The sequence below is a fragment of the Daucus carota genome, chromosome 5, assembly GCF_001625215.2.
Source record: "Daucus carota subsp. sativus chromosome 5, DH1 v3.0, whole genome shotgun sequence".
Taxonomy (NCBI): domain Eukaryota; kingdom Viridiplantae; phylum Streptophyta; class Magnoliopsida; order Apiales; family Apiaceae; genus Daucus; species Daucus carota.
Genome location: NC_030385.2, coordinates 35206679 through 35232821, shown reverse-complemented (window position 1 = coordinate 35232821; position 26143 = coordinate 35206679). Strand labels below are relative to the sequence as shown.

General features: G+C 34.8%; 2 protein-coding genes across 2 annotated transcripts; both read right to left on the bottom strand.

Moving 5' to 3' along the window:
- Positions 1-4240: 4240 nt before the first annotated feature.
- On the bottom strand, positions 4241-5640 carry LOC108221663 (vicilin Cor a 11.0101-like). Its single transcript, XM_017395527.1, has 4 exons — positions 5411-5640; positions 5174-5319; positions 4616-4791; positions 4241-4366 (listed from the first exon to the last, which is right to left on the bottom strand). Exons 1-4 carry the CDS (start codon positions 5638-5640, stop codon positions 4241-4243), a joined length of 678 nt encoding a protein of 225 aa, XP_017251016.1.
- A 15552-nt stretch (positions 5641-21192) lies between these two features.
- Positions 21193-25553, bottom strand: LOC135152873 (vicilin Cor a 11.0101-like). Its single transcript, XM_064094016.1, has 8 exons — positions 25443-25553; positions 24991-25366; positions 22497-22672; positions 22319-22399; positions 21940-22218; positions 21569-21857; positions 21429-21503; positions 21193-21347 (listed from the first exon to the last, which is right to left on the bottom strand). Exons 1-8 carry the CDS (start codon positions 25551-25553, stop codon positions 21193-21195), a joined length of 1542 nt encoding a protein of 513 aa, XP_063950086.1.
- Positions 25554-26143: the final 590 nt, after the last annotated feature.

Sequence of the window (26143 nt, the reverse complement as noted above, 5' to 3'; positions counted from 1 at the left end):
CTGTCCAGGGCTTTTAATGAGCCTTGGCGAGACCGTAGCAGGCCCGGGGTGGATTCAGTGGGGATGAGGGTGGGCTCTAGGTGGGTGATAACATATAGGGGTGGGTGATGAAATGTAAGGGGTGGGTGGGGCCATTTAGGTATAGTTTCTCTTGGTTTCCATTTTAGTTTTTATTTTCGTGGTTTCTATTTGAGCATTTGCCTATATATATATAGGCAAATTCTCAAATACAAACCACTAAAATAAAAAGTAAAATACAAACCAAGAGAAACTATACCTAAATGACATCACCCACCCCCTATATGTCATCACCCATCTTAGGCCCACCCTCGCCCCCACTCAGTCCACCCCGGGCCCGCTAGGGCCTCGCCAAGGCTCCGCACAGGCCCTAGACAGGCTCCAGACAGCCTTAACAGTCAAAACTTGGCCCCACCATGGTCCCACTAGGCCCCGTCCCGACTCTACTAGGCCCCACTTGAACCCCGTCTAGGCTCATCTCGGGGTTCATTCCCGGTCCAAAATGATATGCCAGACCAAGGAATCAAAAAAATACCAAGTTTCACAAGCGAAAGTATCACCTCTGTATATGTCAATCTTAGCTCGAGTTAATAAAATAACATAGTGCTAAAATAGACCGAGCTATTTTCATAATTTAGCATAAAAATTGTTCTATAAATTACGTCATATCTCAAATGTAATGTTTTAATATATTTTATAATTCAAATAACTTTCTAAAGTCCAGTATAATATTGTGCACACAAGTGATATGGCGTGGTCTGAAGGTGTATGTCTTCTAGAAAATTCTTTGGTCTGCGTACACCTTAGAATGGTTTTGGTCTGCAGTTTGCACACCTCACAATGGTTATATATACTGCATTATGGGCACAATAGATGGTATGAATTGTAGTTCGGTGGTTAAATTAGAAGCAGGAGAATCTATATATAAGTTACATTAACTACTATAACAAAAGGTTGGTTAAGTTTTTGTGTATCACCATATTTATTTGAGGCTTTATACCAATATTGAACAATTCATTCCTTTTGTCATGCATGTGGCATGACATTAAATTGGAATTTGAGCTAGAACATTTTTTTGGGAAGACATAATTTTCCGGTAACATTTTCTTGGGAAGACGTAATTTTCTGGTACACACCTTGGTATAAATAATAAGCACAAGGAACAAGGTTAATGTTTTAATTCTTATTATTTTTGTTTCTTGTGTTGTTAACTGATGAATGTACGTGAAGATCCTCCGATAGTTTATCCAATAAAACTAGCTTTTAGATTTGACATTTGCCGGTTCGCATAATAGGGCAGATACACAGCTCTAATAATGACATATATCATATACATGAAGCATGCAATGTAAGATAAATCATATTTATACTCAACTAATTTGGGCCTTTTTGAAAATGTCAATTATAATAAATATTACTTTTACATAATTCTACACTAATAGTTCTAATGATTTGGAAATTACATGAATGAAAAGCTTATTGATCTACTAAATCCTATTATATTCTATTTAACTAAATACATGATCTTTCTCCTGCTCATAATATTTTGCTACTAACTGTATAAGAACAAAGCAATGCATCTGTGGAAATGCCTGCTGAACTTTATTCCACTATCATGTCACGTATTTCTGGCAGCACCAACTATACATATTCATTTGTCCGAGCAATCATGCATCACATAGAATCTTTGCTCATTGCTAGCAGCTTAAAAAAAGATGCATGCAGATTACGTTGTAACCAAAATGCTATTGCTACAACTAATTAGACTCCAGCCATCAAGGTAACTCTAATTAATGCCATATCTTTGTCCAAGCTATTCTGATCAGAGCTATTAAATGCTCTTGCTACAACTAAGCTTTTAAATTTTTGGGGCTTCTCTATTAATAATTAGGTTTTATTAATGTGAAGGTAGGTCATTTGTATATGGATCTATGTAGATTCTGATAAATTGGAGATGCATGAGCCTGGGAGTCCCAATATATATAATTGTATGCCCAAGTGATGAGTATGGTTCAGATTAATTTAAAAGGACATTGTATTTCGATCGACTTGTTAGATAGTTATGGCCAAATAAACAACAAAGTGGAAGCTAGTGTTATCGTTGGTCCGCACAATTAAGTTTAGCAAACTTGACAACTCCATTAAGTGTATAGATTTATGAATGTCATTATTCAATTAGGCTTGAATTCCTGTTCTCATGGATTTTGATCTTTTGTCGAAGCCTAGTTAATTTTAAGTGATGAACTTTATGTACCAATATGTCTATATAGTTTAAAGTGTAAGCAACTCGGCATTCTAAGATACATTGAATTTTCAGAGTAGAGGGGCAACATCTCCATTTTGTCTTTTTTTTTTTGTATATAATCATAACCTATCAGCTAAAATACATCCAAGCACTCTTGCTCTCATGTTATGGAAGTTATTACTACTAAGAAATGCCAAGAGAATTTTGATTTGGAGCCACGTACACATGAGTTTCTTTGATACGCTGCTAGTGAGCACTTGTTTGAAATGCACGCATCAAGATAAACATGAAGGTGTTGTTAGTATAAAGAAAAATAAAATTATATCTAATACTACTAACCTATGCAAGCTCCGGTGCAGCATAAACTCCCTGTATACTTCTTAAATTATAAACGCTAAACATAGTATCGTAGAAAATTTGTTTTTCAGAATGGAGAGAAGTGCTCCAAATTTAGAAAGAACATATCCTAAATTTTGTAAGATTGGTGAGAGAATTGGTCACAAGTGTCCGGGAAAGAAATTGGTGGAAAAATTTCGACTTGCGTTAGATACTTATGGCCAAATTTTTCCAATATAATTTCGACTTATGTATATGGAACCATATACTCATCATTTGGGCACAATTATATTGGGACTCCCAGGCTCATATGCATTTCAATTTATCAGAATCTACATAGTTCCATATACAAGTTACCTACCTTCACATTAATAAAACCTAATAATTAATAAAGAAGCTAGCCCCACAAATTTAAAAGCTTAGTTGTAGCAATAGAATTTAATAGCTCTGATCAGAATTAAGAGCTAATATACTTTCTTGGACAAAGAGATGGCAGTAATTTGAGTTATCTTGATGGTTGGAGTCTTAGTTGTAGCAATAGCATTTTAATTACAATAATCTGCGTGCATCTTTTTTTAAGCTGCTAGCAATGAGCAAAGATTCTATGTGATGCATGATTGCTCCGGCAAATGAAATATGTATAGTTGGTGCTGCCAGAAATACGTGACATGATAATAGAATAAAGTTCAGGAGGCATTTCCACAGATGCACTGCTTTGTTCTTATACAGTAGTTGTAACAAAATATTATGAGCAAAGAGAATTTTGATTTGGAGCCACTTGAGACTCTTAGATTCATTTTCTAAATATGCTGTTTGTGAGCATGTCTTTAAAATGCACCAAGATAAACATGAAGGTGTTGTTAGTATAAAAAAAAATAAAATTATATCTAATGCTAACCTATATATGCAAGCTCTGGTGCAGCACTATATATATAAACTCTTCCGATATACTTCTTAAATCATAAAGGCTAATTAACATGATATTGAAGAAAAATTGTGCATTTAAAATAGAGAGAAGTGCTCCAAATTTGGAAAAAGATATCCTAATTAATTCTGTAAGATTGGTGAGAAGTACATCAACATATGAAATTGATCACAAGAGTCCGGAAAGAAGTTGATGGAGAGAAGTGCCAAGAATAGTATTATTCCGATAAAATATTGAGACATTTTAAATCACTCATGCCTACCCGAACATCATATGAGATATCACATGTACAAAATCGAAGGGGTTCAGTCTTAATTCATCCATCTTACAATGGATATCATAAGTTTGTCCATTACTTTGACACTAATGCGGGCTCCACCTACTCGAACTTACCATCTATGTTTTCAATTTACGATAAAACCATGTTTTAATGCTTTTCTGAACTTACTATTTGATCAATTTTTTGTAAATTTTTTGTCGTAAGTTGATGTTTTATGACGGATTGAAGCATTAATTTCCGTCATAATTTGCCTATTTTTCTGCTGTGTCTTCAAGATTATTAGCTTCAAATTTCCTCTAGCTTATGTTTGCATAAATATTATGCTTTTATTTAAAATGAAGTTTGATACAAATTTATGCTTGTATGAGTCACTATAAACATAATTTAGGATTTTTTCCAATTATTATTAAATCTATTTATAACAAATAAAAAATAATTAAAAAGGCCATGACCCTTTTTCACCTGCATGATCACTCAAAGCCCTGATTTGCTCTTCAGAAGCGTCGACGAAGAACCCCTCATTCTTTTGTCCCAGAAATCTCTGCAGCCTATCCCTATCCACCTGATGTTTCAATTTTAGATTAATTGAAACCGCAGTTAACAATCATAGGCAAACACAAATCATTTTGCAGTTCTGAAGGCTTACCTTCTAAGCGGCTTCTAGGAGCTGAGGGCTTAATTAAGTTGTGAGAAATCCCTTTGGGTTCTCCCCTCCAGCTCCGAAAAATGCCTAAAATGGAGACATAATATTAACCGAATGATATGTATCTTTGAACATAGATACCTGAAAGTCTTGTTATCTAATCATCACCTCAAATTTGCTTGGAGTGGAAACAGGTTGGATGAGCGACGCAATCACAAGTTTCTCACTCTTGTCTATATTGATCAAGTAAGCAGTTGTTCCTGCAGGAATTCTGTAGATATCGCCAGGTTGAAGACTTAAGCTCTCTCTTCCTTTCGAACGTACCAAGCTCACTCTTCCCCTTCCTGCAATCATTATCCCTCTTGTTAATCTATAAGGTTACTTAACAAATTAATTATAGGATCATGTTCCCTAACAAACCAGCTACAAACTACGAGTTACAGGAGTCATGGGCGGATCTAGGATTCAAACTTTTGGGGTCACCAAGCAAATTTTCGGAAAATACCTATATATTCTCAAATTTTGTGGGGGCACTTCTATAGTTTTGCAAAATCTAGAATATTGATAAAAAATAGAATTTTTTTTTAGGGGACACCTGTCCCCCATGCCTCTTCCTAGATCCGCCCCTGACAGGAGTCAAATAATTGCGATACTCTAAAATCACATGTCTTGTAAAACATATCACAGACGTCTAGTTTGCAGGCTAAGTAATCACACAAAACACACCTCGAAGAACAACGTTAAGAAGGTCCGCATCCAGATGGCTAGGGACAAGAAACGCGTGAGGACCGACCACAAGAAATCCAAAACGGAAGCTGTTGATGCCTGATAAAAGCTTGGAATGATCCAAGAACTTCTGAAGAATCCTGAGGCTGCCATGCTGAGATTCAATAAACGTAATGATTAATGAAGTGTTGCTCATCGAATGCATAAGGGTTATCATCTTTTTGTTCCTCTTTGTACTTGTCTATGCACTGTTGTCTGCACTCAGGGCGGTGCTGCAGTTCAGTGATCTCGCAGTGCTGCTGACAAGCCCGATATCGCTCCTCTGGGCTCTGAGGGTTCCGTTGGCAACTCTTGATGCACTTGGTCAGCGTCGTATCGCTTTTGTCAAGTGCTTTAAGAGTAATAAAAGAAGCAAGACAAAGGAAGAGAATGAGAAGGAAAGCACAGGGCTTGCCTTTGTTTGCCATTGAAACGAGTAGCACAAAGACTGTGGAATAATGAACACTAACCGTACTGGAGACACGATAGTGATTACTATAATGTAAAAATACTTGAACTCGAGTTTCCTCAAGAATTGAACCTACAGTATTCTTAATATTTTATTAAATCACAAACATTGTCGGGAAAAATTAAATTAGAAAAGGAGGGGATCTGTGAGATCAGGTGCGCGTTGGTTTATTTTAATTGTGTGTGATGGCTTCCGGTGATGATTAGATTAGATTTATACTTAGATTAATTTGTAGTTTTCATTTCAATTTTGGTTTGTATTTTATACCAAGTAAAAAAGAGAAAATGAATGAGAAAAATGCGAGCATTATTTTGAATATCATTACACTTGATAAGTATTAATCAAAATCAACAATTTTATAAAATTAAGTCCATTTAGATCATGATATACTATATGATGAAAAATAGAGGCTATAGACTCCATGCATGAAGACACGTGTATACATGTGACTCATATATCTTGCATTATGTACATAAATGTGATGACACATAAGATCACTTATAGCAACAAAATATATAGATGACAGATAATAACAACAAGTCATATTATGTACATAATTGTGCTGACGATAAATGCTGGTGATAATTGTGCTATTATGATATATGTATCTTAGAAATCCTAATAGCCATATGTTCATCTCTTTTTCTCTGCTCATGGATACATAATTTACTAAGTACTCATCGTTATTGAGTTTTGGCGTGTCTCTGAATTAAAGGATTACTTAAAGTTATTTCATCTTGAGAGCGATATGGTTGCTACCGGTCACACCGTTAATATGATAATCATCACTTCAAAAATAGTCGAGTCATGTAGAAATTTTAGGTACTCAATTGGTTCATTGTTTATTTTATTTGTTGTAAAGCGACAATAATAGACATGTCCTTCTCTCATATCTATCTATCTCATTACGATCTGTGATCATCGTTTCTTACGACCATTGTGCTTATTTTGTTACTATATATATAGCATTATTGATTATTTAATTGTGTTCTTCTTTTATTGAATTTACATTGATTAATTGTGCTTTGTTTGAAAAGCCCAGGAAGGCAAAAGAATCTATAACGAAATGTTGTCGCAAACTTACGACTGATATTTACGACTGAAAATTGGTGAATAATTTACTTTCCATTTGTTTTAGTTTGATATTCATATTCAAATGAGAAGTTTTGACGGAAAACTTATGATCAAAAAGTTAATTTTCATTTTTTAATGCTAACATGTCATATTACGACAATCAATTTACGACAGAAGGTCATTAAACAAATTTTTTTTCATTCTTTCCGTTTCTAATTTGAAATTCATATTTTAAATTTTGAATTTCTCACGGAAAACGTATAAAAAAACAATTGTGGGGGAATATTAATCTTCCTTTACTTAATACTAAGGCAACATATTATGACAGCCAATTTACGACAAAACTATTTAACTATTGAAAATATTTAAACTTATAATTTACGACAAAATTGGCCAGGTAAAAAAAAACCTTTTTTTTTTTGTTTCAGCACAATATCCAAACTAGACAAGTTACTTATTACGGAATGCTTTGCAACAATAAAAAGCATTGTTTTATATTTTCGTGCTATGAATTTAATATTAAATATAAAACTTATGATGGAAACTCCTTCCGTCGGACTATGGTCTAAGTTACGACCGAATGTCTTGTTAGTTATAAATTTTGAGCGCCCACATTTTCTGTTGTATGTTTTCCATTATAAATTAAAGGGGTATCTATTATATCTAGTGTTATTAGATTGTTTTTTTTATTTGATTGGCCTTACATTTCTTTTAATATAATTATAGGGCACAATAATTTAAAAATCTCAGGGCCGCCGTCAGGAGGTACCTTCAGTATACCTTGTTGCATTTAGCAGACAATGAAAGTCCTCTATCTAGGCTTACCAAGATTGATTGGTAGAAGTGAAAATGCAGTTTTCGTCTTCTTAAAAGATAAGCTTAAAGAAAAAAATGCAGTTTTCGTCTTCTTAAAAGATAAGCTTAAAGAAAAAAAATTCAAGGTAGGGCTAGTTTGGAGGCTGTGCAACCTCCAAATGAAGCATGTCCAGGTTAATGAACATTGGATCAAACCTCAGAACACAGGTTTTCAAGCACTCATCACAGTTTGGAGTGGGTTGCATTGCAAGGGACGATAATTATTCTACGGCCACTTGTTTCAAGAGCAGTCCAGAAATTCATGTGTCTGCAGCTCTCGGAATAAGGGAAGCGTTAAGCTGGATTATGCAGGTGGATTACAATTTGAGATCTATCCAATCGTGCTAGTTACTTTAATTTGAGCTTGAATTTATTAATTATAAGCAGATTTGACTTGAAAAAACTTGCTAAACTTCCTCAAAAAAATGTGGAGATTTTTCAACATCTCAATAAAATTACAAATATTGTAAAGAACTTAACTAATTTTTAAGTTTTTTTATAAACAAATATTAAGCTTTTAGAAAAAAAATGTATAACACCCCCAAGTATTCTATGTATTGTGTCTTTTTAATCTTATACAAAACTAAACTTTATTTAAATTGTAGATTTTGTTGGGTATATTTATGAAATGCATAAAACTTAAATTAGAAATTTCATAGTATAGACTTATACATGTCTATTATTTTTTTAAATTTAAGATTTGTATTTCATATATTATTCTAAAATCAAATTGTATTATCAGAATTTCTCCAGTATTGTACAATTATTTAAATTTAACTACATGATAAGATTTAATATTCTTCTAAAGACTCATATTGAGTTAATAATTATTTACTTAATTTTTTTATTCTTTATATTGATTTTTCTATATTAATAAATTAATAATATTTTGATGGAATTTTAATATATTGCAATATATATTATTGATCATGATAAAAGGATTCAATTTATAACCATCAATTATAAGTAAAATAATATATATATATATATATATATATATATATATATATATAAATCGTATAACGGTATATATAATTATTAGTTTAATTATCTCAATAAAATTTTACACAAAGTTTGGTAATGCTATTTTGTAAATAGTATATGTATAAAAAAAAGTTTATGTAACATTTTTTTGAGTAAATAGTATAATTAAAAAATCATGTCATCATCTCAAATTTTAATTGGTTCTAACATGTCATATTATTGTAGAGATTCAATTCTTATTGGCTCTCTCTAAATGTATCTAAATTTCATTGGCTCTGTATAAATTTATTTGATTTTGATTGGTTCAGCTCAACAACAGTGTCCAGTTCTATCTAGAAACTTCTTATACTAGTATAAATACCCATCTCTTTATCTGACTACAATTGGTCATCTCTTTATCTGACTATAATTGGTCAATCTCTCTATGTTTGTGTGGAGGTGTTATATATAATATCAATTTTTAAATATTGTTTCATTGCAATATCAGTTGTTTAAATCTTTCTTTCATAGCTATCTTCCGGGATGACACATGTTCTCTCTCATTTTGTTTTGTATAAATTATATATATAATTAAGATTATGTTCATGTATGAAGGATGGGTTTGATTATTCTTTCTTTTTTCTCTTTCATAATCACATACAAATGTTTGTGTGTGCAATTTTTTCACTTGATTCCTTTTCTTATAATTGAACACTCGCCCATTCTTTGGATCCTTGATGTGGCTTAAAATTTTAATAATTAAATACTTATTAATTTGATTATATATCTTGAAATTCTCTGGGTACCGTTGACCACCATCATTTTGGTAAGAGATACATTATATATATGTATGTATATATATATATGTATATATATATATATGTATATATATATATATATATATATATATATATTGTAGATGGTGTTAGGGGCATACTCTTTTTTATGATTAATTGTGTTTATGTAAACCAGATATGAGAATATTTTTTTTACTGCTAAGATATCTTAAACTATGCTCACCTTCATAATATTTGTACCACAATTATAAACCTATAAACAATATAGAGATATGAATATTCTTCATAATTAATAAAACTGATAAAGTTATAAGCAAAATAACTATTATTATAGAAGGTTTATCCGAATGCAAAATATTTTAGAGTCGAACATTTTCTATCTTTGCTTGCTTGCCTGATGTCTTGATAAAGATTGTGTTGTTTCCCAGTAAGAGCTTAGAGCTATATGTACTCTCAGGATATGGTGTCATTCCAAATGTTACTTTTACAACTATATGTATTCTCTCATCAATGTTCACAAGTTGAAGACCATTTGTTGAGAGAATATATATAGCTCTAAGAATGACATTGGACATGGCACCACATCATGAGAGAATACATATAGACTCTTGCTGAGAAAATGATATGATCTTCATCGAGATAACAAGAAAGCAAAAATAGATTGATAATGTTCGACTCTGAAAAATATGTATTTCAAGAGGAAACATAAAACCTTATGTAATCATTGTTCTTTTGTTTATAACTTTATCAAAATTTGTTAATTTTAAAGAATATTTGGATCCCTATTTTATTGATAGGTTTATAATTATGAAAGGACATAAATATTAAGAAGGTGAATATATATAGATTAAGATATCTTCCCATTAATAAAGAAAGTCTTAATATCTTGTTTACATAAACACAATCGGTCACAAAAAAATATGCAACCAACACCATATCCATTTACAAAATAGTTCTACAATATATATCTATATCTATATATATATATATATATATATATATATATATATATATATATATATATATATATATATATATAGGGTCCTACTCCAGTAGAGAAACTAAATAAAAATCAATGTGATTAAGTAGAATGATGCGGGTTTTGAGACGGTGGATGGACCTGAGATGGGGCTAGACGGGATCTAAATGGGGCCTAATAGAGACGGGTCGGGGCCTAGTGGAACCATGATGGGGCCAGGATTTGGCACTTTAAGACTGTCGGGAGCCTGTCCAGGGACTGTGAGGAGCCTTGGCAAGGCCTTAGCGGGCCCGGGATAATTTGAGTGGGGGTGAGGGTGGCCCCTAAGTGGGTGATGACATATAGGGGTGGGTTAGGTCATTTAGATATAATTTCCCTTGGTTTCCATTTTAGTTTTTATTTTGGTTGTTTCTATTTGAGCAACTGCCTAGGTATATATATAGGCAATTGCTCAAATACAAACCACCAAAATAAAAACTATAATACAAACCAAGATAAACAATACCTAAATAACATCACACACCACCTGTATATCATCACCCACTCCTATATGTCATCACCCATCTAGGCCCACACTCAATCCACCCTGGGCCCGCTAGGGCCTCGCCAACGCTGCACAGGCCCTAGACAGTCTCCAGACAGCCTTAAGAGCCAAAACTTGGCCCCACCATGGTCCCACTAGGCCTCTCCCGATCCTACTAGGCCCCACTTAGACCCCGTCTAGGCCCATCTCAGGTTCATTCCCCGTCCCAAAATCCTTACAATTCTACTTGTATTGTTTTGTATTTAATTTGTATCGGAGTAGGATCATATATATATGAGGTATTAATTAATTTCAGACTAAGGAATCCAAAAAATACCAAGTTTCACAAACTATATATGGCAATCTTAGCCTGAGTCAATAAAATAACATGGTACTAAAATAGACCGGCTATTGTTATAATTTAGCAACAAAAAAATTATGCTATAAATTACATCATATCTCTAATGTATTGTTTTGATATATTTTTATAATTCAAATAACTTTCCAAAGTCCAGTATAATATTGTGCACAGAAGTGATATGGTGTGGTCTGTAGGTCTATGTCTTCTAGAAAATTCTTTGGTTTGCACACCTCACAATGGTTTTGATCTGCAGTCACATCTCACAATGGTTATATATACTGCATTCTGGGGACAATAGATGGTACGAATTGCAGTTCGATGGTTAAATTAGTAGCAGGAGAATCTATAGCTTACAAAAACTATTATAACAAAATGTTGGTTAAATTTTTGTGTATCACCATATTTATTTGAGGCTTTATACCAATATTGAATAATTCATTCGTTTTGTCATGCCTGTAGCATGACATTGAATTGCAATTTGAGCTAGAACATTTTTTTGGGAAGACATAATTTTCCGGTAACATTTTATTGGGAAGACGTAATTTTCTAGTACACACACCTTGGTAAATATAAAAAGCACAAGGCACAAGGTTAAAGTTTTAATCCTTATTATTTTTGTTTCTTGTGTGAATTTATGTTATTCTCCTCCTTTTCATGTGTGCAATGTTAACTGATGAATGTACGTGAAGATCCTCCAATAGTGTATCCACTAAAACTAGCTTTTAGAGATGACATTTGCCGGTTCGCATATTAGTTTTTAAGCAGATACACAGCTCTTATAATGACATATATCATATACATGAAGCATGCAATGTACTAGCTTTCTAGATAAATCATATTTATACTCAACTAATTTGGGCCTTTTGAAAATGTCAATTATAATAAATATTACTTTTACATAATTCTACACTAGTAGTTCTAATGATTTGGAAATTACATGAATAAAAAGCTTATTGATCTACTAAATCCTATTATATTCTATTTAACTAAATACATGATCTTTCTCTCCTGCTCATAATATTTTGTTACTAACTGTATAAGAACAAAGCAATGCATCTGTGGAAATGCCTGCTGAACTTTATTCCACTATCATGTCACTTATTTCTGGCAGCACCAACTATACATATTCATTTAATTGTGATCAATTCAGATTCACTTGTGTCCCTGTAATAACAAATGATCCGCTTGACATCACCTATAGAGTTTCGAAGAACAAAAGTCTTGAATGATCTGATCAAGTCCAAGACAACTAAGAAGCTCAATAGCCCTTTCATACTTTTCATTAGTTACTCCAAAACTTCCTTGGCAAAATATATATCCCCATCTGCCAAACCATGGCCTTCCGTATGCAATACTGTGAAGCAACCGTAGATCCATCCCCCTTTTCACAGAGACGTTCTCCACTGTAATTTTACTGAAAAGGTCAAGAAATAAAAGATATTCAGGCATATCAGCAAACATAATTTATAATGAATATGATTGATTTTAAGAACTGCGGTTTACCGAGTTACAACTAAGACTCCAGCCATCAAGGTAACTCTAATTAATGCCATATCTTTGTCCAAGTATTCTGATCAGAGCTATTAAATGCTCTTGCTACACTACTAGAAAAACAGGATTAGACATCACAGATTAGACATCGGTTAAAAAAACCACCGATGTTAAAACCCTTTTTTACATCGAAATTTTAAAAACCGATGTCTATTAAAAAACTAGACATCATCTTAGTGTAGAACCGATGTCTAAAACATGTTTTTAAAAAATTGGCCGCCCTTCCCCGCTGCTATTCCCCACTTAGCCAAATTTTTCACAAACAAAAAACCCCAGCTTTTAAAACCCGAGCTTAGTTGATGTGTTGTCTGAACAAGACATCAACACCTGTCTTTAAACATAAAATTAAAAGGAAAAAGACATAAAACTAATAAAACTACCTAAATTAAATCATTTGTTCAAAATACATTCCCTCTCCCCGTTCTTCCCCCTTTCTCAGCGAGCGAACCCTAGGTTCCAATTCGGCCGATTTCATCCTCAAATTTGTGCGCTAAAGGTTGATTTGTCCTCTTAAACTGATGTTTGTTCGATTACAATACTCATTTGCTTCTTTAATTCGTTTTTTCAACAGATCTCGGAGTTCAGTTCGAGTGTGGAGTTTGTGAGTTTAGTGGGTGCTCGTACTTCAGTTCGAGTTTGGAGTCTGTGGGGTTTGGAGTTCGAGCTCGGAGTCTGTTCAAGCTCTGTTCAAGTTTGTTCAAGCTCTGTTCGAGTTGGAGGAGGTAATTTCTTATTTATTACTTGAGTTTGGGTATCCTTGTGGTTGTATGTGTATGTATATATGTATTTCAGTGTGTGTTTCTGGAAAATGAGATAGTTTGTAGTTGTGGTTTTTGGAAAATGAGATAGTATGTTTATATGTATTTGTATGTTTATATGTATTTGTATGTTTGTAGTTGCTTATCATAAACTGATTGGAGTGGTTTTGTATATTGAATTAGCTAGCTAGTGTCCTTTGTTTTTGGTCTTACAAAGGATAGCTATTTTATATTGTTCAGTGTCGTATATATATGTTCAGTAAACTTACAGTAAACTGGTTCTTATATTGTTCAGTGTCGTAGCTGTGAAAATTAGAATATTGTAGCAGTTAGATCACCTTGAATGTGGAGTATACTGAGAAGTGGATTTAAATTATACGTGTTACACAATTTTATTCTATCTGTTTTCTCTTTGGTCTTGTTAATGTGCACAATTTGCTTCGAGGTTTAAATGATTGCTATGTTATTAAGATCTTAATTCTAAACTTAATACTGGAAAATGGAAATGGAAGTGTATATAGGTGATACACTTGTATATACCTTTTTTGCTTAATTCAGAATAATTTGCAAGATAGATTGGTGTTATTTTAAATGTCACAAGCATGTTAAGGTTAACATCTATAGCAGTTATTTTACCTTGAATGTGGTGGTGTACAGTGAGAAAAAGCAGATCAAAATGCTCTATTTTAGACTGGAACAAAAGGTGTATATTGGTGATATACTTGTATTTACCTATTCTGCTTAATTCAGAAGTCTGCAACTTAGTGATTATTTTATAAGGATAGGTATTTTATTTTATATTGGAGTGGTTTGTGCTCATATGATATGATATATATATGTTCTATTATGTTATGTTTTTCTTAGTAACTAGGCTATTTTGATAATAAGTAGGCACACTCACAACCCATCTGTCATTTTAGATAGCAAATTTTAGCAAGTTATTTGACAAGTAATTTGACAATCAGGTAGTACTTTGGGGATAACATGGACAAGTCATGGATTGCGAAAGATAGGGATTCACTAGAATATGAAATGAGGGTCGAGCAGTTTTTGATATTTGATGAGGAGAACTCTTGTGACCCCAAAAAAATCCCCTGTCCTTGTTCACGTTGTGTCAACTTCAAGAAATATCCCGTAAAGATTATCAGGGGTCATTTGTACGAATATGGGTTTAGTTTAGGGTATGTTGATTGGATTTGGCATAAGGAAGAGTCTAGGACTAGGTCAGTAGTTGATAGTAATTGCCGAGGTCCTACCCCTGTCCCCGCTGCCCCCGTTGCCTCAGCTTCGGAAACAGTTAATGTTTGTGATGTTGCGTATAATTCAGGGGACTATGATAATGAATCGTACGAGTTTAGGAGGTTCTTGGCTGATGCTGAACAGCCTTTATTCGATGGTAGCGAATGTACCAAGTTAGAGTCGATGCTGAAATTACATAATTGGAAAGCTAGGTTTGGAATCAGTGATAGTGCCTTCACAGATTTGCTTTTTTCTGTTGGATCACTCCTTCCCAAAGAAACTCCCGAACATTCAGGAAGGGTTCGTGGAGTTGGTAGCTTCGTCAGCCCATCAGTATTCTTCAACATACCGAATGGAAAGCGCTGTAGAATAACCAAAGCCGAGTTGTTAGCCCGTGATCGAGAGAGGGACGAAGAGTTGAAGAAAGCCAAGCAGGACATGGCTGAGGAGATTGAAAAGACACGGAAGGAGATGGCTGAACTGAAGACAATGCTTAAATCAAATGTTTCATCTCCTATGTTGTCTGATAAAGCAAGTTGTGATTCAAAGGCAGAAGATGCGCAAAAAGCTAAGCCTGAAAAAACTAAGCCAACAATTGCAAAAAATCTTCTCGATGATGATGTAGCTATTATTGAGTATGCTGCAGTTCCACCAGAGAATAAGGTAATATAACTTGTGCATTTTGTAGTTTGTCAAAGGTATCTCCTATGTTCCCATTATTTCTTTAATTTAAATGTGTGCAGGGGCCGAAGAAATGTGAGTTGGCAGTGGAAACCATAGAAAACAAGGTGGCATTTGGCTTGCTATTTGATGATGAAGACATGAACAAGTCTATACATGGAGTGGCTTTGCAGCCCGGATGTGCTCGTGTCTCGGTGGATGGCGCAATTCAAGGAGACGCCTTGATTCCAATCCCCATAAAGGGTGAAATCGAGACAGTGGACCAAGCTGTTGGGTCCTATGTGTCATGGCCCCGAGACTTGATCATACTCCCAAATGCCCCAGTTGTCGAGGTATGCATGATTATAGGTTCTTTATATTTGAAGAAAAATAGGAGAAAAATTAGTGGATTAAGTTATATTGAAATCATTTGCTTTATATATGCAGAAAAAAAAGAGAAAAGAAAAAGAACCTAAAACTGAGTTGGAAAAGGTGCAAAGATTGTTTAAGAGTGTCGAGATCAATAAGAAAGTTCCACAGCGCTTTCGCTTGTTGTATAAACATGCAACAACATTCATGAAGTCCAGCGGGGGTTCGATACAAATGCCATGTGATGCCGAGGTTTTTGGTGCTGAGAAAACGATTTTTATATTGGCTGAGAATATAATTGCTTTGCTCGAGTTCCAAATGATTGGGCAAGGTGCACTATCTGCATACATGGCGTAAGTAATCTTTCCAATTTATTCTTGTCGCTTCTGCCCTGTCTCATATTATTTGCTTGTGTGCATATTTATTTTGAAAAATAAATATTTTATTTGATTTCTAATGCAGGTACTTGCATACGGTGGTTCATGACAATGACGAATTGGAAATGTATGCTTTTTGTGATCCCGCAACCATATTCACCAACAGTACAGATATTGAACGTAACTTGGTGAATCGTTTGAAAGAGGGTAATCCTGACTGGCTTTTCCTACTACCCTATAATACCAAGTAAGTACTCCGTCCTTATTGGCCATTCGATATTTTTCTAATCCTGACCAGCTTTTCCTACTAATTAAATTTTTTTTGTAATAAACATAGTTGTCACTGGATATTGGTCATATTCTGGGCTGGAGAAATATTTGTACTCAATCCTTTGCCTCGAGGAACTAATTTTCCTGAGTTGGAAAAAGCACTGACTAGGTATTTCCATTATTTGATACAGAGCTATATTTAATTATTGAAATATCGTTTATTTTGCACTAATTAATGTCACCACCACACGTGACTGCTGGGCGATGATTACTTTTAATGTTCAGGCTGGGAGGGGAAATAAAGCCCCTAGTATCAAATATATGCCGGTATAACCTTTGTTTTTTCTATTAATTAGGATCAGTTAATACGGTATCATTATATAAGTATGTTACTATTCTAATTTTATTTTTAAACAGGGATGTCCCAAACAACCTGGTGGGATTGAATGTGGCTATGTAGTTATGCGCTACATGAGAGAAATTATAATGGACCATGAACTGTCATTTTTAAAGAAGGTATTTACATTCCTTAGATTTTGTAATTGTCATATATATATATGTGTGTCTGTGCAGTTGGATAATTTATAATTTTATTGTTTTACATTTCAGTGGGCTCTTAAGACGCGTAAGCTGATTTGTTCGGAAGCCGAGCTTGATGAGGTCCGGTTTGAGGCTCTTAGCCATATTGAATCATTCATGTAGTTGCAATGACTTTAGGAGTAATCTGACTTTAGGTTTCGTTTAGAAGTCTACTGCTGATTTTGGGAGCATAATGTGTAGTTAATGGCAATGCAGACTTGTGAATTGAAGTACTACTAGTATTGGTTGTGTTGTGGATAATTTGAATTAGTTGGCATCAGTACTAGTATTGCTTGTTGGTGAATTATGTAATTAGTTGGTGGATTAATGCAAATATGTTTGGTAATTGGTGATATTGTTGCTTGGGAAATTTGATTGTTGATTTGTTTTGAGATTTTAATTTTACATTTGGGCATGTTATATAAGCAGGTGGAACATGGACTAAAAAATGTGAAATGACATCACTTCTTTGAAAAACTGATGTCTAAACTACAGAAAGACAATGGATTTAAAAGTAACCTGATGTAAAAAAACACTATAGACATCAACTGATATAAAGAGATGATGTAAAAGAAAACTATAGACATCAACTGAAATAAAGAACTAATGTGAAAGACGAACATAGACATCGTCTAATATTTTAAACAGATGATGTGAAACAAAGTGATTTACATCGGTTAGTTTAGGGAACTGATGTTAAAAATGAATATTACATCAGTTCCACTGCAAATGTGTTCATTTTTCTCTTGTGTGTCTCATGTTTAAGATCATATTCAGCCTCTATTATTACCATATTTCATATTAGAATCATGTAAAAAAAGATGATTTTCAATGCATAGACATCTGGTTCTTTAGTAGAACTGCTGTGAAAGGTGGTTCTAGACATCGGTCACAAACCGATGTCTAAGACCCCTACCTTTTACATCACATGCGAAGACATCGGTCCTGTTTTCAATAGACATCGGTTTTTAGCCGATGTCTAAGCCCTTTTTTCTAGTAACTAAGCTTTTAAATTTTTGGGGCTTCTCTATTAATAATTAGGTTTTATTAATGTGAAGGTAGGTCATTTGTATATGGATCTATGTAGATTCTGATAAATTGAAGATGCATGAGCCTGGGAGTCCCAATATAATTGTGCCCAAGTGATGAGTATGGTTCAGATTAATTTAAAAGGACATTGTATTTCGATCGACTTGTTAGATAGTTATGGCCAAATAAACAACAAAGTGGAAGCTAGTGTTATCGTTGGTCCGCACAATTAAGTTTAGCAAACTTGACAACTCCATTAAGTGTATAGATTTATGAATGTCATTATTCAATTAGGCTTGAATTCCTGTTTTCATGTATCTTGATCTTTTGTCGAAGCCTAGTTAATTAAGTGATGATGAACTTTATATGTACCAATAGTTTAAAGTGTAAGCAAGTACTCGGCATTCTAAGATACATTGAATTTTCAGAGTTGAGGGGCAACATCTCCATTTTGTCTTTTTTTTATATAATCATAACCTATCATGAGAAGAAACATTTGCATTATCAGCTAAATATATCCAAGTTTAAAATTTTTTACTCTTGCTCTCATGTTTTGGAAAGTATTACTACTAAGAAATGCCAAGAGACTTTTGATTTGGAGCCACATGAGTTTTTTTGATACGCTGCTAGTGAGCACTTGTTTAAAATGCATGCATCAAGATAAACATGAAGGTGTTGTTAGCTAGCTAGTATAAAGAATTTTTTTTTTATCTAATACTACTAACTTATATATGCAAGCTCCGGTGCGACATAAACTCCCCGTGTACTTCTTAAATCATAAACGCTAAACATAGTATCGTAGAAAATTTGTTTTTCAGAATGGAGAGAAGTGCTCCAAATTTTGAAAGAACATATCCTAAATTTTGTAAGATTGGTGAGAGAATTGGTCACAAGTGTCCGGAAAAGAAATTGGTGGAGAAATTTGGCCATAAGTATCTAACAAAGTCGAAATACAATGTCCTTTTAAATTAATCTGAACCATATACTCATCACTTTTGGGCACAATTATATTGGGACTCCCAGCCTCATATGCATTTTCAATTTATCAATATCCACATATATAGTTCCATATACAAATTACCTACCTTCACATTAATAAAACCTAATAATTAATTAAGAAGCCCCACAAATTTAAAAGCCTAGTTGTAGCAATAGAATTTAATAGCTCTGATCAGAATAGCTTGGACAAAGATATGGCATTAATTGGAGTTACCTTGATGGCTGGAGTCTTAGTTGTAGCAATACATTTTGGTTACAGTAATCAGCTGCATGGATCTTTCTTTATGCTGCTAGCAATGAGCAAAGATGCATGATTGCTCCGCCAAATGAATATGTATAATTGGTGCTGCCAGAAATACGTGACATGATAATGGAATAAAGTCCAGGAGGCATTTCCACAGATGCATTGCTTTGTTCTTATACAGTTGTAACAAAATATTATGAGCAAAGAGAATTTTGATTTGGAGCTACTTGAGACTCTTACATTCATTTTCTAAATATGCTGTTTGTGAGCATGTGTTTAAAATGCACCAAGATAAACATGAAGGTGTTGTTAGTATAAAGAAAAATAAGATTATATCTAATGCTAACCTATATAAAGCTCTGGTGCAGCACTATATATATAAACTCTTTCGATATACTTCTTAAATCATAAAGGCTAATTAACATGATATTGAAGAAAAATTGTGCATTTAAAATAGAGAGAAGTGCTCCAAATCTGGAAAAAATATATCCTAATTAATTCTATAAGATTGGTGAGAAGTGAAGTACATCAACATATGAAATTGATCACAAGAGTCCGGAAAGAAGTTGATGGAGAGAAGTGCTAAGAATAGTATTATTTCAATAAAATATTGAGACATTTTAAAATCCCTCATCGGTTGCTGTGTTTATACATGTCTACCCGAACATCATATGAGATATCACAAGTACAAAACTCTGATTGAAGGGGTTCAGTCGTAATTCATCCATCTTACGATGGATAAGGCATCATAAGTTTGTCCATTACTTTGACACTAATGCAGGCTCCACCTGCTCGAACTTACCATCTATGTTTTCAATTTACGATAAAATCATGTTTTTGTGATACTTTTATGAACTTACTATCTGATCAAAAAAATTTGTAAATTTTTTGTCGTAAGTTAACGTTTTATGACGGATTGAAGCATTAATTTCCGTCATAATCTGCCTATTTTTCTGCCGTGTCTTCAAGATTATTAGCTTCGAATTTCCTCCAGCTTATGTTTGCATAAATATTATGATTTTATTTAAAATGAAGTTTGATACAAATTTTAGAAGAATAACTCTCTTGACCAACATGAAAAAGTTTGAGAATTATCGGGATTTTTAATATGTGCGTAAATTGTTGTGTATTTTTGTATGGATATAAAACTCGCTATATACTGGATGTATGTTTGCGAAAAATGAATATTCCAATTGCATTTGTCATGCGTTGTTTTACTTGATTTATACGTTTAGATTGTAGTTAATTATTTTTGTTAAAATATACAAAAATAAATAAAATCATATTTTCCAATTAAAACTACATTTTCTAATTATATTTGTCATGCGTTTTATTACTTGATTATATAAATAATGGTTATATAAATAATATATTTGTCATGCGTTATATTACTTGGTTATATAGAGTTGCGTTACTTGGTTATATAGATTTTTTTGCTGCATTTTATTTTCGCGTATTGACGTATTGGACTTTACAAGGTGAACTGCAGCTTGAAGAATATACAAGAAACATTGGCATATACACGGGGAGCGATAACTTTTCCGAGATTTTGATAGTTTTTAACTCCTATGGAGAGTACATGTAGACGAGAAATACAGTTTTATATTTTCACGAAGTGATTAAAAATGATAGATTTATAAACTTTCAAGAATATAGACTCATTCAGCAACATGGAGATGCTTTAATTGGGAGCAAGGCAATATTTATTTATATATAATGCATCATCATAGTTAGAATTACACGGGACAAAACCACATTACTGCATTCTTCCTCACAAAAACTCACTCGAAATTTACATCACGTCTTATTCATAGATAACATAAGAAAAGTAGCCCTGCTACTGATGCATCGCCCGTTACTCCATTGATGTTGCTAGCTTCTCCTTCACTCGTAGGCGCAGCCTGGTTGCTGCTGGTTAGGACCCTTGAAGAACCATTTCTTCTTGTTTGCCCTTAATATCTCATCCACTTCTTGAGATGGTCTGTTGAAAGCCAGCTCCTTTGCAACCTTCTCCATCTGTTGGAATATGTTGTCTTGCCCTGAAATTATAATGAAGTTTGTTAGCTGTTTTATCAAACATATAGGAACAATTTTAAACAATTTCGTAATCACTTGATTACCTGCAAGAGCAATTCTCCCATTGTTTCTAGCGTTGATCTCGAAGCAGAGAACCTCAAGATTCTGGTTGTTGGAAGCTACCAAAGTTAGAGGGTGGCCGGGAGGGGTTACGAACACCACACATAGCTTTGCTGCTGTGAACCACCGCGGCTTCCTTGGCCCTGGCCCTGCTCCTGCTCCTGGGAGCCTCCACGCCCTTGTTGTCCTTGTCCCTCCTGGGAGCCACCACGGCCTCCTTGGCCCTGCTCCTGCTCCTGTGAGCCTCCACGGCCTTGTTGTCCTTGGCCCTCCTGAGAGCCACCATGGCCTTGCTGTCCTTGGCCCTGTTCCTGTGCCAAGTGCGGACATGCCATCTGAAGTTCCCCAGCTCCATTCGTCACCACAGAGATCTTAATTGCCTTGGAATTGAAGAAGATAGTTGACATGCCTCCCTGAACAAACACATCAATCGAGACCACACAAATAATACATTAATAAAAGTCTACATATCCAGTGAGAATGAAATGAACATACCTGTGTGATGTTAGCAAAGGAAACAGTGACATCAAATTCTTCGAGCGGCCTAAAGTCACTGGGTTTAACCTCGCGGAGCTCACCAAACTCATTCGATTCAACAGGATTTTGCCTTAAAATATTAATCTTGTTCTCTGATTCACCACCACCAAAAGGCAAAGGCCATATGCCTTTACCTCCTACCTCGTCTTTCTTGTCTAGAGCCCTGATCTGCTCTTCCGAAGCCTTCACAATAAAATCACCCTTCTGTGCATCAAGCAACCTCTGAAACTTGTCCCTCTTTTCCAATATTCCAAATTAAAACCAAATGAATCCCATGTTAATACTTTAAAAACGAAGAAAAACTATTAGTACTAAACTTCCATGTTAGGAGGCTCACTTTTAATGCGGCTTCCAGTATCTCAGCGCTGAAAGCCCTGAGGAAGGACTCTGGATTTTTCGCTCCAACTCCAAAGAACGGCTAACATTACAAACAAGGTAAACAATCAGAAATAGTCTCAAACAAGCTTAATTTTCATGACTTAACAGGAGCTTCTTTGCTGATCATATATAAGTACCTCGAATTCGCCTGGCGTGGAGATAGGCTGGATGAGCTTGGCTATGATAAGCTTCTCGTTATTGTCACTATTGATCAGATAAGTAGTTGTTCCTGCAGGAACTCTGATAATATCTCCTACTCTGAGATTCACACTCTGCCTTCCACCGGGACGCAACAAGCTGATTCTTCCCCTTCCTATAACAATCACTCAACTTTATCTCAAACCCTTCGAATAACTTCATCATTCAATCAAACAATATAGGCATATTAAAGTACAAACACACCTTGAACAACGACTAGGAGGATCTCGGCATCCACATGCTGAGGCAGCAAGAAAGTCTGCGGTTGGCCTCAAGGTAAGAAAGTCTTCGTGTTGCCCTTATGTGTATTTTGCAGGGCTATGATTTTAAAACTTGTTTGCCCCCATCAGTATGCACTTCCCTTGCCAATACACTTTTTAGTTGCATTTCAGACGAAAAAAACATCACACTGGTTTATAGGTATCATGCTGAAATAAGTTCAGTTCTTCCTATGCACTATTTTGAGCTTTTACCCCATATCTTCAATCTATTGGATCAAGGCAGTTTTATTTATGTATCAGCCGTCTGCAGGATACAGAGGTAAGATATATTATATCTTACATAAAAAAAACCTTTTATTACAATATTATACAAAAACGCCTTCAATCTTAGAAGCTGTCCGGGACTGATCAGTGGGAAGGCCCTTTCACAAACCATTCATTCTTCTGGCTTCTTAGGATTGAATCCACTTCTTCTGATGGCATGTTAAATGCCAACTCTTTGGCCACCTCCTCTAGCTGATTCAGTATGTTGTTTCCTCCTGAAAATTTTATATGAATTTCAGATCAACATCAGATTCTATTCTTGATCAAATGCTATGAAAATGAACCAAGAATGTTATAATACACAAAAATTTAATCAATTTCGACATTGATATTGACTGATAGGACTAGTCCCAATACCTGCAAGAGGGGTTCTTTCACTGTTTCTGGCATTGATCACAAAACAGAGAACCTCAAGCTTTTGGTTACTGGAAGCTACCATGATAAAAGGGTAACCAGGAGGAGCTATGAATACAACGCCAGGCCTTAATTGGGTATTCAGCTGCTTATAACCTGGACGAAAAAAACATCACACTGGTTTATAGGTATCATGCTGAAATAAGTTCAGTTCTTCCTATGCACTATTTTGAGCTTTTACCCCATATCTTCAATCTATTGGATCAAGGCAGTTTTATTTATGTATCAGCCGTCTGCAGGATACAGAGGTAAGATATATTATATCTTACATAAAAAAAACCTTTTATTACAATATTATACAAAAAAGCCTTCAATCTTAGAAGCTGTCCGGGACTGATCAGTGGGAAGGCCCTTTCACAAACCATTCATTCTTCTGGCTTCTTAGGATTGAATCCACTTCTTCTGATGGCATGTTAAATGCCAACTCTTTGGCCACCTCCTCTAGCTGATTCAGTATGTTGTTTCCTCCTGAAAATTTTATATGAATTTCAGATCAACATCAGATTCTATTCTTGATCAAATGCTATGAAAATGAACCAAGAATGTTATAATACACAAAAATTTAATCAATTTCGACATTGATATTGACTGATAGGACTAGTCCCAATACCTGCAAGAGGGGTTCTTTCACTGTTTCTGGCATTGATCACAAAACAGAGAACCTCAAGCTTTTGGTTACTGGAAGCTACCATGATAAAAGGGTAACCAGGAGGAGCTATGAATACAACGCCAGGCCTTAATTGGGTATTCAGCTGCTTATAACCTGGACTCTGCTCGTGGGAGCCTCCGTTTCCATGGCCTTGTTCGGACTCCTCTGAAGAAGAGGAAGACAACTGTGGGCATGCCATCTGAATGTAACCTTTCCCATTAGGCACTACACAGATCTTGGTTGCCTTGGAGTTGAAAAACATAGTTGACATTGCTCCATGTGTAATGTTTGCGAACGCAACACCAACATTAAGGTCTTGAAATGGCTTGAAGTCATCAGGTTTTACGTCGCGGATCTCCCCATACTTATTTGAATGCACAGGGCGTGGTGTAAAATATTAATCGTGCTTGTTGATTCACCAAAAGGCCATGACCCCTTTTCACCTGCCTGATCAGTCAAAGCCCTGATTTGCTCTTCAGAAGCGTTGACGAAGAACCCCTCATTCTTTTGTCCCAGAAATCTCTGCAGCCTATCCCTGTTTACCTGATGTTCCAATTTTAGATTAATTGAAACCGCAGTTGACAAGCATAGGCAAACACAAATCATTTTAAATTTCTGAAGGCTTACCTTGTAACCGGCTTCTAGGAGCTCAGGGCTGAAAGTTGTGAGAAAGCCCTCTGGGTTCTCCCCTCCAGCTCCGAAAAAGGCCTAAAACGGAGACTTGTTATTAATGGAATGATATGTATCTTTGAACATAAATACCTGAGACTCTTGCGATTATCACACAGACGTCTAGTTTGCAGGCCAAGTAATCACACACAACACCTCGAAGAATAACGTTAAGAAGGTCCGCATCCAGATGGCTAGGGACAAGAAGCGCGTGAGGACCGACCTCAAGAAATCCAAAACGGAAGCTGTTGATGCCTGATAAAAGCTTGGAATGATCCAGGAACTTCTGAAGAATTCTGAGGCTGCCATGCTGAGACTCAATTAACGTAGTGAAGTGTTGCTCCTCGAACGCATAAGGGTTATCATCTTTTCGTTCCTTTTTGTACTTGTCTATGCACTGTTGTCTGCACTCAGGGCGGTGCTGCAGTTCAGTGCTCTCGCAATGCTGCTGACAAGCCCGATATCTCGCTCCTCTGGGCTCTGAGGGTACTTCCGTTGGCAACTCTTGATGCACTTGCTCAGCGTCGAATCGCTTTTGTCAAGTGCTTTAACAGTAATAAAAGAAGCAAGACAAAGGAAGAGAATGAGAAGGAAAGCACAGGGCTTGCCTTTGTTTGCCATTGAAACGAGTAGCACAAAGACTGTGGGATAATGAACACTAGTTGTAAGATAACTTCATAGCTTATGTCTTTAAATATGGCCTTCTCGATGTAAACCATCATGTTAAGTGGGCTATTATTTTTATATATATAATCATTTTTAAATTTGTCTCCCGGCTAAAAAAATTAAAAATAAATAAATTAAACTTATTATTTTTTTCTCAGTCCGGGCTGGCGCCGGGGCTACCCCCGATTCCGCCCCTGGTGACGACTATAATGTAAAAATACTTGAACTTCAGCTTCCTCAAGAATTGAACCTGCAGTATTCTTAATATTTTATTAAATTACAAACATTGACGGGAAAAATTAAATTAGAAATGGAGGGGATTTGTGGATAGAAATTAATTTATTTTAATTGTGATTGTGTGTGATGGTTTCTGGTGACCATTAGATTGGATTCATGCTCAGATTAATTTGTAGTTTTCATTTCAATTTTGGTTTGTCTTTTATACCAATTAAAAAAGAGAAAATAAATAGGAAAAATGCGAGCATTATTTTGAATATCATTACAATTGATAAGTATCCATCAAAATCAATAATTTAATAAGATTTTTTCAAAAAAAATAATAATTTAATAAGATAAAGTCTATTTAGATCATGATATACTATACAATGGAAAACGGAGGCTAGAGACTGCATGCATGAAGACA